The 16,776-nt window shown below is 44.3% G+C and overlaps 1 protein-coding gene across 3 annotated transcripts in view; it reads right to left on the bottom strand.

Moving 5' to 3' along the window:
* piezo1 (piezo type mechanosensitive ion channel component 1 (Er blood group)) overlaps positions 1-15,350 on the bottom strand; it is a 175,267-nt gene extending 159,917 nt beyond the window's left edge. For all 3 annotated transcript variants that reach the window (XM_079249118.1, XM_079249119.1, XM_079249120.1), the window contains exon 1: positions 14,973-15,350. In XM_079249118.1, coding sequence (XP_079105244.1) covers positions 14,973-15,036 — 64 coding nt within the window. In that variant the 5' untranslated portion in view covers positions 15,037-15,350. The remainder of the gene's footprint in view (positions 1-14,972) is intronic.
* Positions 15,351-16,776: the final 1,426 nt, after the last annotated feature.

Below are 16,776 nucleotides of genomic sequence, written 5' to 3'. Positions count from 1 at the left end.
TTCTATCCCAGTCACTATTGAGAGAGCGCACCGCCTGGGAAGACCATCGGACCGGATTAGACCTGTCATCTTTAAACTTCTGAATTACAGGGACAAAGAGAAGGTGCTTTGATTAGCCAGGGAAAAGGGACATGTCTATGAGGATAACAACCAAGTTTCCTTCTACCCAGAATTCAGACTATAAAGAGGTGATGAAAAAGCTACGGCAGAAGAACATTGAATATGCCAGCCGCTATCCAGCCAAGCTAAGGATCCGATACCATGGGACCTTCAAATTGTTTTCAACACCCTCGGAAGCTGTATTTTGTTAAACCTTAGAGGGATTAACTCCCCCATTAAAAGAAAGAGTTTTAACATACCTTAAAAGATAGCACACAGACATTGCATTCTTCAGGACACCCATCTCACTGATATAGAACATCTAAAGCTGCACAGGGACTGGGCTGGACACGTCTTTTATTCTTCATTTACTTCAAAAGATCAAGGAGTGGCATTACTTATTAGCAAAAATCAAAATTTTGGCTTGAATTCCACTGAAAAAGACAAACATGGGAGAATTGAACTAATTGATTGTACAATAAATATGAGCAGAATGATACTCGTGTCCTTATATGGGCCTAATATAGAGGAACTAAACTTTTTTAGCAACTTGATTATGTTACTGGCTACAGTGGAGGGCCAGTGCATCGTGGGTGGTGATTTCAACCGTGTTTTAAATCCGTCTCTAGATCGTTCGTCCTCTAAAATGATCTCATTGTCTAAATCCGCAATAACTGTGAATCAAGGTATGAAAGAACTAGGCTTATGTGATATGTGGCGCTCAACCCAAACCCAAACAAAAGAGATTCTTCTTTCTACTCCATTGTCCATATCACCTATTCTAGAACTGATATGTTTTTGACCTCACAGACACTTCTACCTAACATCAAGTCCTCTTCCAATTTAGCAGCCACCCTCTCAGACCATAATGCTATAAAAATGGAAATAGAGCTACACCAAGCTGAACCCCCACCTACGGGTGGAGGTTTAAAGGATCCTGAGTTTGTCACTTATATGAACACTGGAATAGATGTGTATATGGAAGCAAATCTAAATACATCTTCACATTCAAACATTTGGGAGGCTCTCAAGGCTTATATGAGAGGACATATAATCTCCTATGTCTCATATAAAAACAAGCTAAAGACAGAAGAATTATCTCAATTAGAGAAAGATATTGGAAACTTAGAAACCCATCACGCAAGAACAAATCAGACCGAAACTCTCAGTGCCCTTAAACAAAAACATATCTTGTACAATAATCTGTGTACCAGCAAAGCTGAAGCTGCAATGGCAAGAACTAGATATCATTATGATGAGTTTGGCGACAAAACCGACAAATTGCTTGCTTGGCAGATAAAAAGGATGATGCAGGAAAAATTATCAAATGTATAACAACAGAGAACGGACGCCATTTAGAACATCCAAAAGACATAAATCTAGAATTTAAAAATAATAATAATAATAAACATTTCAACAACGATAGGGCCCTGCCATACTTCGTATGGCTCGGACCCTAATTAGAGAGGTTAAAAAAGAACAGAACAGGAGAAAGAAACTGCTGATATGAAAGAATTTCTTAGCAGACTGCCTCTCCCTAACATTACCTTAGCGCACAGGTGTCAAACTCCAGTCCTAGTGGGCCGGTTTCCTGCAGGTTTTTGTTGTCTCCATCCTCCAACACACCTGACCAACACTCATAAATAGGTTGACGAGAAGCTGCTGGATCCATTTGATTTGAATCAGCTGTGTTGGTAAAGAGAAACAACAAAAACCTGCAGGATACCGGCCCTCGAGCCCTTTCCAACATCTCCTTATCCTTAGCGGATAAGGAGATGTTGGAAAGGGACATATCAGAAGATTAAGTTTTTCTTGCTATTAAATCCTTACAAAATGATAAAGCCCCAGGACCCGATGAGTTTCCTATTGAATACTTTGACTTTTTCCAAAAAATTACTGACCCCTCTTACAAACATGATTAGGGAAGCGTTTCAAGGAGTAGCACTCCCACAGTCACTGGAACTTGCAACTATAATATTACTTCCTAAACCAGGGAAGGAAACATAGAGGTGTGGCAGCTATAGACCACTCAGCCTCCTTAACTCGGACTAAAAGATGTTGTCCAAGATAATCGCATTACGACTAGAAAAAGTCATCCCTAAAATTATTCATCCAGACTAAACAGGCTTTGAGAAGGGCAGACAGGGAGCAGATAATCTTCGCAGATTGTTTCATATTATGGATATTGCCCAAAGACGAGGGGACCCTGTTGTGACAATGTCGATGGATGTGGAGAAGGCGTTCGACAGAATAGAAGCTAGTTTTCTTTTTGAAACCCTGAAGACCATGAATTTTGGTGACACTTTCATTAAGTACATAAAAACCCTCTTCAATGGCCCCCAGATCCCAGATCTTGACAAATGGCGTTCTGTTGGAGGCCTTCTCCCTTTCCAGGGGCTGCAGACCCTTGTTGACCTGCTCTTTTTTCTATCGCGATAGAGCCATCGGCTGTTGCCATCCACTCAGACTTATCTATTGTTGGCATGAAGTTGGCCGAGGAGGAGCACAAGTTGGCTCTCTATTCGGATGACTTCTTAGTGTTTATATCTCAACTGACCAAATCTTTTCCATCTAACCTTGCATGTCTGAAAGAATATAGTGCAGTTTCTGGCTACAAGATTAATTACTCAAAGAGTGAAGCATTCCCAATTAATCTGACAGAAGAACATATTAGAACACTCCCTACATTATTCAAATGGTGTCCTAATGGGTTTAAATACCTGGGTATCAACGTTTGTGCTTCAAATGACAAAGTTTACCAAGATAATTATATGGCACTACTTAATAAATACAATGCAACGATGGATGGATTTACCCATATCTTTAATTGGTAGGATTAACACAATCAAAATTAACTTATTACCAAAATTCATTTATTTGTTTAACTGTGTCTCCTTGAAAATCCCTTTGTCATTTTTCAAGGAGTTGGACAGAACACTAACACTGTTTCTGTGGCGTAAAAAAGTACCAAGGACCAAACTCCTTACCTTGCAGGCTCCTTATTCTAAAGGTGGATTAAACCTTCCAAATTTCAGACTATATTACTTGGCCTCACAGTCCCGCGTGCTGTGGAAGTGGTTTCACTCAAATACTGCTGATGTGAGATGGGTCTCAAAAGAGCAACCAGAACTAAAATCTGTATCATTAACCACTGTTCCATTCCAGGCCTCACCTGGAATGGAACACTCACACTCACACTCACCAAAAATCCATTTATTTTTGCAACTTACAATGCATGGCAACTGTTACATGTTTTTCTGGGTTTAAAAACACAGCTATTAAGTCAACAATAGAAAACAATCTCAATATTCCACCGCCCATAGCAGATGGACTACTACTAACATGGGTTGGGAAAGGCATTAAAACAATTGCTGACTTATATAACAACAATGTGTTCACTTTTTCTCAATTATCTGAGTCTTATGATTTACACAGACATCATTTTTTTAATATCTACAAATCAGAAATTGTGTCAAAAGTCAAACGAAGGGAATTTTCCCAAACAAACCCAATGAATCTTTACTCAAAACTTGTTTACTTGACACCAGACGTAACACCGCAAAAGAACTAACATCTATTGTTTATAAAACTGTGATTGATAACTTGCCAGCTTATAATAAATGCTCAATTAACGCAAAATGGGAGTCTGACCTGGGATGTACTTATGAAGAAGAAGATTGGAGTAAAATGTTGAATTCAGCACAAACAAAATTGGTGTCTACCAAACACAGACAAATTCAGTTTAACATTTATCACAGAACATATTACACCCCATATTGACTGAGCAAACTGAGTGATGGTATTTCTACATCAAAGATGTAAAACCTCTGTCAGGAATCTTGTACACATGCTTTGGAGTTGCGACCGATTACAGTACTTTTGGAATTATGTGATTATGGCAACTTCTGAGGCATGTGGACTCTGTCTGGAAGCTGACCCAAAGATCTGGATACTTGGAGATACTACATCACTAAAACTGCCTCCTGGTAGAAGAACAGATGTATTGCTGGCGGCAACTGCAGCAAAAAAAAAAGCATATTAATAAACTGGAAAGCTTCAGACCCACCTACTATGAAACTCTGGATTAATGAACTGTTGTTTTATTGTACGCCAGAAAAAATTCTCCATAATGTGAGGGAGGAAACAAACCATGTTTGAGCAGACTTGGACACCCATCCTAAACCTTCTGGCACGGCTGGACTTGAGTGATTGACTGATATTGATACCTGGCAGACTTGTAATGTCTTTATTTAAACGTCATACCAACTGTTTGATTGAAATGGAATTGATTTACATATTGTTCGGCTAATGCCCCATGGAGAGAGGGGGTGGGTCTTGGGTGGGTTTTTCTTTTTGTTAATTCTGTTGTTTATAAAAAAAAAATTTTAAAAAAAAGGAGTGTACTGCACTGATACTTTGTTTAAATGCATGTTCCAATGCTGCATTCCAATAAACAAATTATTTTTTTTTAAAAAGTGAATTAAGTGGAAATATGCCTAAACCACAAAACTCAAATGTGCCACCATTATTTGTCTGATACTAGGGCTGCACAATTAATCGGATTTTGAACGTAATCAGGATTTTGGTGGCCACAATTAAATAAACCTGATCATCAACAATATTTACATTCAGAGCGTGAACTCTGCTGCATGTGTCTCTGGTCCCTTAAGTTCTTAACCAGTAGTCTGCCAACCACCAGGGGGCGAACACGTGGTAAAGGCTTCATTAAGCTGCCTGATTACCAAGCGCTCACACCTTTTACCAACAGCCAGTTAAGTATCGTTGGATTGGTTGGACATGTGAGTTGAGCATGGTTAACACTGAAAACTATGAAACAGTAAGTTGCCGCTTACACATTTTACCTGTTGCAGGTAAAATGGATTGCTTTGATTAAACGGCTGATCGAGGTGGTAAAATATCCAACCATTTTTACAACATGTGGTATTAAAATACACGAACCCTACCATGTGCACAACCTGCCTTGCCGCACGCATGACCCACCATGCCATGTGCCCACCCTGCCGCGGACATAGTTGCTCGCTAAATATGAAATAAGCAGCTTCATTGCACAAAAAGCAGACATGGCATTGATCCCTTCCCGCCTTCAGACTAAGTCCGATAGTAACTCATAACCAGCCCAATATCAGTTAATAACCAGTCTGATAACATTTGATAACCAGTCTGATTCCATCTGATAACAGTCCGATACCATCTGATGACCACTCAAATATCCGCTGATAGCTAGTCCAATACTAGCAAATATCAAGTCTGACATAAGCTGATAGCAAGTCTACCACCATCTGATAACCAGGTTGATATAGGCTAATGACTGGTCTGAGACCATCCTATAACCAGTTTATTACAAGTCTGAGACCAGCTGATAACCAGTATGACATCAGCTAATATTTTGTTTGATATGAGTTGATGACTAGTCTGATACCAACTAATAACCAATTAGATTTCAGTTAATGACCAGTCCGATACCAAATGATAAAAGTCTGATATTAGCTGATAACCAGTCTGATACCATCTAATAAAAGTCCGATACCAGCTAATAACCAGTCTGAAATCAGCTTATAACTTGTTTGATATCAGTTAATGACTAGTCTGAGACCAACTAATAACTAGTCAGATATCAGTTACTGCCCAGTCTGATACCAGTTAATAACAGTCTATCAGCTGATAACCAGTCCAATACATCTGATTACCAGTCCGATACCAGCTGATAACCAATCTGATACCAGCTGATAACCAGTCTGATACTATCTGATAACCAGTCTGATACCAGCTAATAACCAGTCTGATACCATCTCTTAATGAGTCTTAAACCAGCTCATGACTAGTCTGACACCAACTGAAAACTTGTCTGATACTTGGTGATTACCAGACCGATACCAGCTGATAACCAGTTGGATACCAGCTGATAACCAGTCCGTTACCAGCTGATGACCTGTTTGATACAATCTGATAACCAGTCTAATTCCACCTGATAACCAGTCTGACACCAGTTAATGACCACTCCAATATCAGCTGATCCATAGTCCAATACTTGCTAATAACCAGCTGAAAACTTGCCCGATACTCCCTGATGACCAGTCCGATACTAACTAATAAGCTCTGATACCATCTGATAACCAGTCGGATACCAGCCAACAACTAGTCCGTCACCAGCTGATGACCAGTCCGATACAATCTGATAACAGTCCGATACCATCGTATAACCAGTCTGATCCCAGTTGATCACTACTCCAATATCAGCTGATACGTAGTCATATACTAGCTAATAACCAGTCTGAGATCAGCTCATAACTAGTTTGATACCAGTTGATTACTAATCTGAGATCAGCTAATAACAAGTCTTACATCAACTAAAAACTAGACCGATATCAGTTGATGACCAGTCCAACACCAGCTGATAACAGTCCGATACCAGTTGATAAGTCTGATACCAGCTGATAACCAGTCTGATACAATATGATAACATTCTGATACCAGCTAATGAGTAGTCTGAGACCAGCTGAAAGCTAGTCAGATACCAGCTGATGACCAGTCTGATACCAAATAATAACCAGTCAGATGCCAGCTGATGACTAGTCTGATACCAAATGATAACCAGCCCGATATCAACTGATAGCCAGCCTGATGCCATCTGACATCCAGCCGATACCAGCAGATGACTAGTTTGAGACCAGCTGATAACCACTCTGAGACCAGTCTAAAGTTAGCTGAATGGTCAGGTCACCCCCTGGACCAGATAGCGGACTAGTTGTCAGAAATGGCTCTTCAGACTTAAACATTGTGGATTTCATTGCTACATGATAGATGACTAAATGTAATTCCATAAACGGATCACACAGTCATTGTTTTATGAACAACTGACTAAACATGTTAACGTGATGCGGCCACTTCACGCTGAGAATGAACCCACAGCATGTCACATCCTCAGGAAGTGAAACAACATTTTCCTGAACTTCTCTTGTGCCAGCTCTACAGAAACAGGAAGTTTTAATGTCTGACTGGACACATGTATAACAACCCAACGTATCCCTCCTCAGCTGTATAAAAAGTTGCATTTAAGTCCTCTAGTCCTAAACTAGTACAGACCTGCTTCCCTTTTAACTGCATGACATGGTGTCAGATGTTCTGCTGTGCCAGAGGCCTTTATCGTGTCAGATCTGGACCTTTCTGTGCATCTCTTTCCAGAACACATTAAAAATTAATCATGGCTGCAGCAGGAGATCTGGAGTCGCACTTCGCTGAGCACTGTAGCTCCAGCTCCAGTTTCTGATGGTTAGATCAGTTACTTGCTGCTATAAGTCACTGTAATTTCATGTGTCATTGAAGGTGTCTCAGATCTGACATAAATAAACCTGACCCGAATCCCAGCACAGCAGTTTCCCAAAGCTGCGCTCTTCTTTTTCTGTGTAACAACCTAAATCTAGTTGGACTTTCTCTTCAGAAAGGAAACATGGAATTATACAAATAAATTCCATTCAGTAAACGAATGAAATAGGGAAATTTTCATTTTTAAAAAAGAAAAGAGAAGCATAAAGCCGTATGTGAAACTTCTAACTAAGCTCTAGTGTTGGTATTGTTGGCAATCCCGAGCTTTTGTAAAATAATTATCCCAAGCAAGGGAGGGAGATTTTCATTAGATTTTACATTTGAATGCTTGTTTCATTCAGGATATGGAAGGTTTCTGTGTCATCTTATTTTAAACTATTCTTTTCTATTGATAACAAATGAATTTGAATTTTTTTTAAAACGTCCAAAGTGTGTTAACCTCATGATGAAGAGGTCTGTTTAAAGCCTCCTGTCTGAAATAAGACATATACCATCATAACTACAAGAGCTGTATGTATAATCTCAGTCTGTAGATGAAGCCGAGGCGAGACATGTCAGAGTACTACAGACATGTCCGAATCCAGACATGAGTTAGTGTGTCTGAGTAAATTCAGCTGGAACATGTAGAACAAGTACATGTTATGTCCTACTAAAAGAAAACCTTATTCATGTCAGTGAAATCCAGAATAACAGGTCAAGTTATCTGGGAGTGAATAATGTCTGATGAGGAACTGTTCTACAGTAGGAGGTAAAAAGTGAAGCTGAGCAGTTTTCCAGGTGGTCAATAGAGGCGTTAAGCATCTTAGGAAGCCATAGGCCGCCGATGACGACGACGACAATGAAGATGAAGATGATGATGATGGGCACCTCTAAGAAAAAACACTGTTGACAGCGCTCTTGGGACTCCATTGTTCTGCTGGGGGACTTCAATGCTCACGTGGGCAATGACAGTGAGACCTGGAGGGGAGTGATTGGGAGGCATGGTCCCCCCCCCTCTGAACCCAAATGGTGTTTTGTTATTGGACTTCTGTGCTCGTCATGGATTGTCCATAACGAACACCATGTTCCAACATAAGAGGGTCCATATGTACACCTGGCATCAGGATTCCCTGGGCCGCAGTTCCATGATGGATTTTATAGTCGTATCGTCGGACCTGCGGCCACATGCCTTGGACACTCGGGTGAAGAGGGGGGCGGAGCTTCAACTGATCACCACCTGATGGTGAGTTGGCTCAGATGGTGGGGGAGGAAGCCGGTCAGATCTGGCAGGCCCAAACGTGTTGTGAGGGTCTGCTGGGAACGTCTGGCTGAGTCCCCCGTCAGAGCGAGCTTCAACTCCCACCTTCAGCAGAGCTTCAACCATGTCCCGAGTGAGGCGGGGGACATTGAATCCGAATGGGCTGTGTTCAGTGCCTCTATTGCTGAGGCGGCCGGCCGGAGCTGTGGCTGTAAGGTCGTTGGGCCTTCTTGGCCTGTGGGACTCTAGAGGCAGCTGATGGGTACTGACAGGCTAAGCGGCATGCGGCTTCAGCTGTTGCCGAGGCAAAAACTCGGGCATGGGAGGAGTTCGGCGAGGCCATGGAGAAAGACTTCCGGACGGCTTCGAGGAGATTCTGGTCCACCATCCGGCGGCTCAGGAGGGGGAAGCAGTGCTCCATCAACACTGTGTACAGTGGAGGTGGGGAGCTGCTGACCTCAACTCGGGACGTTGTGGGTCGGTGGAAGGAATACTTCGAAGACCTCCTCAATCCTACCAACACGTCTTCCGATGAGGAAGCAGAGCTGGTGGACTCAGGGGTGGACTCTCCTATCTCTGGGGCTGAAGTCGCTGAGGGGGTCAAAATGCTCCTTGGTCTCTGATGAGACGCTGACAGCATCTGTCCCCTGCTGACCTCCTCTGTCTTTCTGGTGGTGGTGATGTCCATCCCGTCTCCACCAGATAAAATACTTTTACTTTTTACAACCTTAACCTTATCCTTTATGAAGGAAACAGGCATGGGACGTGTGTGCGCACTGCTTTATAAATCTGGAAGTTTTTTTGCGCCGCATTTCCTGTTTCGCATGCAAATATTTTGCAACCTGTAGTCAGTGTTGCTATGCACAGTTTTATAAATGTGGCCCCTGGAGAGGAGGGTCCATCAGATAGTCGAATCTCGGATTGAGGAGGAGCAGTGTGGTTTTTGTCCTGGTCGCGGAACAGTGGACCAGCTCTATACCTTCTTTGAGGTCCTGGAGGGGGCATGGGAGTTTGACCAACCAGTCTACATGTGTCACGAAGGGGTGGTGGAAGTGGACACAAATGCAGGATCTGGAGACAGAAATGCTGAATGTAGATGTTTATTTCCACAGAAAAAGACTTGACACAGTAACGCAGGAAGCTAGCAAAATGAACCAGCTAAGAGGAACAGAAACCAAGGGGTATATATCCACAGGAACAAAACGAGATACAGGTGAAGTGAATGAACTAAACGAGACCAGCCGAACGAACGAACAGGAAACCAGACATGAGAGAACTAAACAAGAAAAACTACAAAGTAAAACAGGAAACCAGAACTAAGATACAAAACAAAAGACCAAAACTAAGATTACATTTTGTTTCCGGTGAGGGTTGGACTCCGCCAAGGCTGCCCTTTATCCCGATTCTGTTCATAACTTATATGGACAGAATTTCTAGGTGCAACCGAGGTGTTGAGGGGATCCAGCTTGGTGGCCTCAGGATTAGGTCCCTGCTTTTTGCAGATGATGTGGTCCTGTTGGCTTCATCTGGTCGTGATCTCCAGCTCTCGCTTGAGCGATTCGCGGCCGAGTGTGAAGCGGCTGGGATGAGAATCAGCACCTCCAAATCTGAGACCATGGTCCTCAGCCGGAATAGGGTGGATTGCCCTCTCCGGGTCGGGAGTCAGGTCCTGCCTCAAGTGGAGGAGTTTAAATATCTCGGGGTCTTGTTCACGAGTGAGGGAAGGATGGAGCGCGAGATCGACAGACGGATCGGTGCGGCTGAAGTTGCTGAGGTGGTCAAAAAGCTCCTTGGCGGCAAGGCCCCAGGGGTGGATGAGATCCGCCCGGAGTTCCTTAAGGCTCTGGATGCTGTGGGCTGTCCTGGCTGACACGCCTCTGCAGCGTAGTGTGGACATCGGGGGCAGTACCGCTGGACTGGCAGACTTGGGTGGTGGTCCCCCTTTTTAAGAAGGGGGACCAGAGGGTGTTTCCAATTAAAGGGGAATCACACTCCTCAGCCTCCCTGGTAAGGTCTATTCAGGGGTCCTGGAGAGGAGGGTCCACCGGATAGTCGAATCCCGGATTGAGGAGGAGCAGTGTGGTTTTCGTCCTGCCTCAAGTGGAGGAGTTTAAATATCTCGGGGTCTTGTTCACGAGTGAGGGAAGGATGGAGCGTGAGATTGACAGACGGATCGGTGAGGCGTCTGCAGTAATGCGGACTCTGCGCCGGTCTGTCGTGGTGAAGAAGGAGCTGAGCCAGAAGGTAAAGCTCTCGATTTACCAGTCGATCTACGTTCCTACCCTCACCTATGGTCATGAGCTGTGGGTCGTGACCGAAAGAACCAGATCTCGTATACAGGCGGCTGAAATGAGTTTCCTCCGCAGGGTGGCCGGGCTCTCCCTTAGAGATAGGGTGAGGAGCTCGGTCATCCGGGAGGAGATCAGAGTAGAGCCGCTGCTCCTCCGCATCGAGAGGAACCAGTTGAGGTGGCTCGGGCATCTGGTCAGGATGCCTCCTGGACCTCCCTGGTGAGGTGTTCCAGACACGTCCCTCTGGGAGGAGACCCCGGGGAAGACCCAGGACACGCTGGAGGGATTATATCTCTCGGCTGGCCTGGGAACGCCTCGGGATCCCCCTGCAAAGTTGGCAAATGTGGCTGGGGAAAGGGAAGTCTGGGCTTCCCTGCTTAGGCTGCTGCCCCCGCGACCTGACCCCGGATAAGCTGCAGAAAATGGATGGATGGATGGATGGATAAAACTTTTTGCCGCCTTATAATATTTGCCAGAGTGTTCTTTCTGGGTGGCATCGTGGATCTTGACTCAGTCAAAACATCAGAGAGGATATTTTTTCCTCAGCAGAGAAAGTGGTCCGAACTGAGGGAATGTTAGATAAAGATGAATCCAGGGAAAGGAAACTGCCATCAGGAGTTGAAATATTGGATGACTAACAACTGTGCTCATCTAGATGTCAGTAAGTCAGCACTGGTTATTTTTGGCCTCACGAGAACTGGAAAAGCCTCTTAGAGCCATCCTCATCCAATTCCATGACCCAAAACAGGAATTTGGGGTCATGTCCGACTCCAAAGTGATATTTCACAGACAGATAAATTCAGTGGTCTTTTTTTTTTTCCACTTCAGAAACTAAAGCCTGAATCACTTCGAGGTTGGATTGTTCTGTCTCCATTCAGATCTTTAATCTGCAGCTAGTTGGTTTAAAGGCAGCATGAAGATGTGGAGAAATTTATCCTGTAACCATCCGGATGTTCTAGAGCACGGTTGTCCAAAGTCTGTTCTTGATGAAAAACCTGCAACGCAACTGGCTTCCAACAGCCAATGAAACTCTGCTCTGTCAGGGGTGTTAGAGCAGGGATGCATGGAAAACCTGGAGTACTCTGGCCTTCAAGGACCGAAGCTGGACACTCCTGCTGTAGCGGAAGGTTTGGGAAAGAAGAGGAAGGACAGAGATCAGGTGGAGACAAACTAAGACCCAGTATCAGCAGTCCTAAAGTTCTCAATACCAGGATCCAGTCTACCACCACACGGTAGACCAGATCTGATCCCCCTACTTCCACATCAGGATCCGGTCTACCACCAGACAGTAGACCAAACCTGGTCCCCCTACTACCACATCAGGATCCGGTCTACCACCAGACAGTAGACCAGACCTGGTCCCCCTACTTCCACATCAGGATCCAGTCTACCACCAGACAGTAGACCAGACCTGATCCCCCTACTTCCACATCAGGATCCAGTCTACCACCAGACAGTAGACCAGACCTGGTCCCCCTACTTCCACATCAGGATCCAGTCTACCACCAGACAGTAGACCAGACCTGGTCCCCCTACTTCCACATCAGGATCCGGTCTACCACCAGACAGTAGACCAGACCTGGTCCCCCTACTTCCACATCAGGATCCGGTCTACCACCAGACAGTAGACCAGACCTGGTCCCCCTACTTCCACATCAGGATCCAGTCTACCACCAGACAGTAGACCAGACCTGGTCCCCCTACTTCCACATCAGGATCCGGTCTACCACCAGACAGTAGACCAGACCTGGTCCCCCTACTTCCACATCAGGATCCAGTCTACCACCAGACAGTAGACCAGACCTGGTCCCCCTACTTCCACATCAGGATCCAGTCTACCACCAGACAGTAGACCAGATAATGTTGGATATACTTGCTACTATGCGTGTGTAGATATAAGATCTATAGATATACTGTATTTATATTTCTGATGTTGATGCCGATACTACAATTCACTTCCCAACAGGGATAAATAAAGTGAATCCTATCTCCAAGACCACATACACATACTGCAACAGAACAAACAGATCATCTTTCTCTGAAGCTTTTTGGTGTAGTTGGTGTCGCCAGCCAGTTTTTCCAGGGCTAAAGCCCCCCCACCCCCCACGGATGTTTTGAGTCTAACCCTGGTTGCCAAAACCAGTGTAAGTCACTGTACATAGATGAACGTAAACTAAGCTATACACCCAATCAAAGCAACGCTACAACATGGAGCTGGCTGGGCTGTGGGATGGAGGCAATGAGCGGCTAATCTAGACGTTTGGGACATGCAGACACGGTGCTGCGTGGCCACTTTAAGAATGGTCGAGTTAGAGAGAGGAGAGAGAGACGGACAGCATGTCAGCTGCGTCGGCAGCAGAGGAAGTTAGCTCGAAGAAGCTAACTGTTTAGCAGCGAATGTTTTACAAGCTTTAGCAATAAACACCACAAAGCGGAGTCTGCTTTACCGCTGCTAGCTGTTAGCTGCAGCTTCTCCTCCTGTCAGTCTCCCGAGGAGGAAAGTTTATCAGCTGTTTCTGTCAGTTTTCAGACAGTGAAGACAACAGCAGAGCAGCAGGGTTACGAAACCGTTGAAGAAACGTCGAACTTCAGGACCAAAGTTACCAGACAGAAAGACCCGGAAAATAACTGTTTTTAAGCTAAATGCTAAATGGTGTTTAGTTCACCTGATAAAGCAGGTGCTTATTACAGCCAGGTGTAAAGTTAAGTTCCCACATCTCCCTGATCTACTTTCTCATCTACTGCTGGACAATAAAGGACAGTAGAGCCCACAGCATGTTCAACATAGAAATATAAAAAATGCTTGTGTTTGGATCACACCATATACAAACATGTTATACCAATTCCATTTCAGTAGAATACATAAAAAATAAAGAAATGTATAAGAACAAAGAAAAAACAGATGTGATTTAGATGTAAAGAGGTCATTTTGACCTCAGGTAAAATTTAGTTTCTTCCCCTGATCTATGCTTTTATCTACGTAGTAATCTGAAAAGATTAATTAGTAGTGATTTGCTGATCAATACTGAAATATACATCCCAACATTTATATAACATAGAAGCAGAGGTGTGTAAAGTAGAAGTAGAAAGTAGAAGTCCTGTAGGTCTTTCCAGCCAGTTAAAATCAGATCAGCTCCACTGCAGGTAGATGAGCCTGTTAGAGAAAACACCTGTTGTAAATGCATCGGTAGATCCAAAAACATGACAGGACTTCTACTTTATGTTTCCTTCTATACACCTCTGCATATAAGTGAACTTTCAGTATAGGTAGAAACTACTTGCTCCAGCTGAGCAGCGCAGGCCTCATTGTTCTGTGATCATGCAGTGATGATAACATATTTCAGCTCTATGAACAGCAAAGATGTGCAGGTCCATGTGTGGAAAACTGCAAATAAGAAACTCATGACTACTTTGGGACCTGATCCTGTATACATACACTCCTAGTGATGTGTGTGTAGCTCCGTTGTAAATTTACATCTGGTCCGGGCTAAGGCCCAGGTGTCCTCTAAGGCTGGAGACGCCCCTGGCTGGTGACACAGGTTATAAAAGGTGAATGTTTTTCTAGTGTGTGTGGCGTGAGCAGCTTTTACAGGCTGCCAGGACCAAAAACAGGAGCTGGAACAGCAGAAAGCAGCGACAGAGGCTCACAGGAAGGTCTAGCAGGAGGAAAAAGCTTGTGTTCGTTCCTGCACAGCCTGAAGTGTCTGCTCCAACACGACAAACATCCGCCTCGAGCCTCCTCTATCAGATGTCTGCACGCGGCTCTTATCGGCACGCGGGGTGGAGGGCTCCGCGCGCAGGCCAGAGGACGAGCACGCGCAGATTTCTCTGCTAAACTTCACACTTTCGCCGACTTCGGTCACGTGAGCCACAAACAGGGCTGCGGTTTCGTTTTTCAGCTCAGAGGTTGATGTGGACACACGAAGCCCCCACGTTAATGGTTGAAGACTCCCAGTAGCATCCCGTTACTGGGAGGCTCGTGTGAAAGCCAGCTGGCCTACCTGTTAACAGGGCGGACGGCAGCACGAAGCAGTACAGCAGCCAGACGACCACCTGGAGATCCATGTCTGACCTCCAGTCCCACAGAGCAGCGAGGAGAAGTCCGCTCAGACTCACACTGGGGTCGGCTTGAAGGCGACAGCTTCCCCGCTTCTCATGGTCTCCACCAGACCCGCCAAGAAGCTCCAAAAACTTCCCTTCTAACGTGTTGCAGCTCAGGGGGGAGTTTACAGGAATCTGCGAGGCGAGGAAAGCTGGAGAGAGTTTGCGTGGCGTGGAAAGGGCCCAGTCTCAGCCCACTCCACTGAAGGTGGAAAAAGTGATTCACAGTCTGAGGGGCGTTCATAGAGGAGCTATTCTCCACGATCTGCTGCTGGTCACCTCCCAGTTCCCAAGCAGACTGCGAAACTGCTCCGGCTCTCTCTCACACACACACACACACACACACACTCCTGTTGACTTCAGGATCAAGTTCTGCCTACTTTTACTACTTTATGTTCTTCTGTTTCAACAAAACTACCAAACATGAAACTTTGGGGCCACATTTCATCTGCGGTTGCCACACCTGAGAAGAAAGCGGAGCTGGTGGCGCCATCACGCGTCCAACTGAACACACTGCACCCTGACAGTTTCAATCACGTCCGCAGCTCAGGAGGCTTCTCTGAGACATCAGATATACATAAGGCTTCTCAGAGACATCAGATATACATAAGGCTTCTCAGACATCAGATATACATAAGGCTTCTCAGAGACATCAGATATACATAAGGCTTCTCAGACATCAGATATACATAAGGCTTCTCAGACATCAGATATACATAAGGCTTCTCAGACATCAGATATACATAAGGCTTCTCAGACACCAGATATACATAAGGCTTCTCAGACACCAGATATACATAAGGCTTCTCAGACATCAGATATACATAAGGCTTCTCAGACATCAGATATACATAAGGCTTCTCAGAGACATCAGATATACATAAGGCTTCTCAGACATCAGATATACATAAGGCTTCTCAGACATCAGATATACATAAGGCTTCTCAGACATCAGATATACATAAGGCTTCTCAGAGACATCAGATATACATAAGGCCTCTCAGAGACATCAGATATACATAAGGCCTCTCAGAGACATCAGATATACATAAGGCTTCTCAGACATCAGATATACATAAGGCTTCTCAGACATCAGATATACATAAGGCCTCTCAGAGACATCAGATATACATAAGGCTTCTCAGACATCAGATATACATAAGGCTTCTCAGAGACATCAGATATACATAAGGCTTCTCAGACATCAGATATACATAAGGCTTCTCAGACATCAGATATACATAAGGCTTCTCAGAGACATCAGATATACATAAGGCTTCTCAGACATCAGATATACATAAGGCTTCTCAGACATCAGATATACATAAGGCTTCTCAGACATCAGATATACATAAGGCTTCTCAGACATCAGATATACATAAGGCTTCTCAGACATCAGATATACATAAGGCTTCTCAGACATCAGATATACATAAGGCTTCTCAGACATCAGATATACATAAGGCCTCTCAGAGACATCAGATATACATAAGGCCTCTCAGAGACATCAGATATACATAAGGCTTCTCAGAGACATCAGATATACATAAGGCCTCTCAGAGACATCAGATATACATAAGGCCTCTCAGAGACATCAGATATACATAAGGCTTCTCAGACATCAGATATACATAAGGCTTCTCAGAGACATCAGATATACATAAGGCTTCTCAGACATCAGATATACATAAGGCTTCTCAGAGA

This window comes from Telmatherina bonti, assembly GCF_933228915.1.
Source record: "Telmatherina bonti genome assembly, chromosome: 11".
Taxonomy (NCBI): Eukaryota; Metazoa; Chordata; class Actinopteri; order Atheriniformes; family Telmatherinidae; genus Telmatherina; species Telmatherina bonti.
Note: the sequence above shows the minus strand (reverse complement) of the source record. Positions and strands in the feature narration are given on the sequence as shown.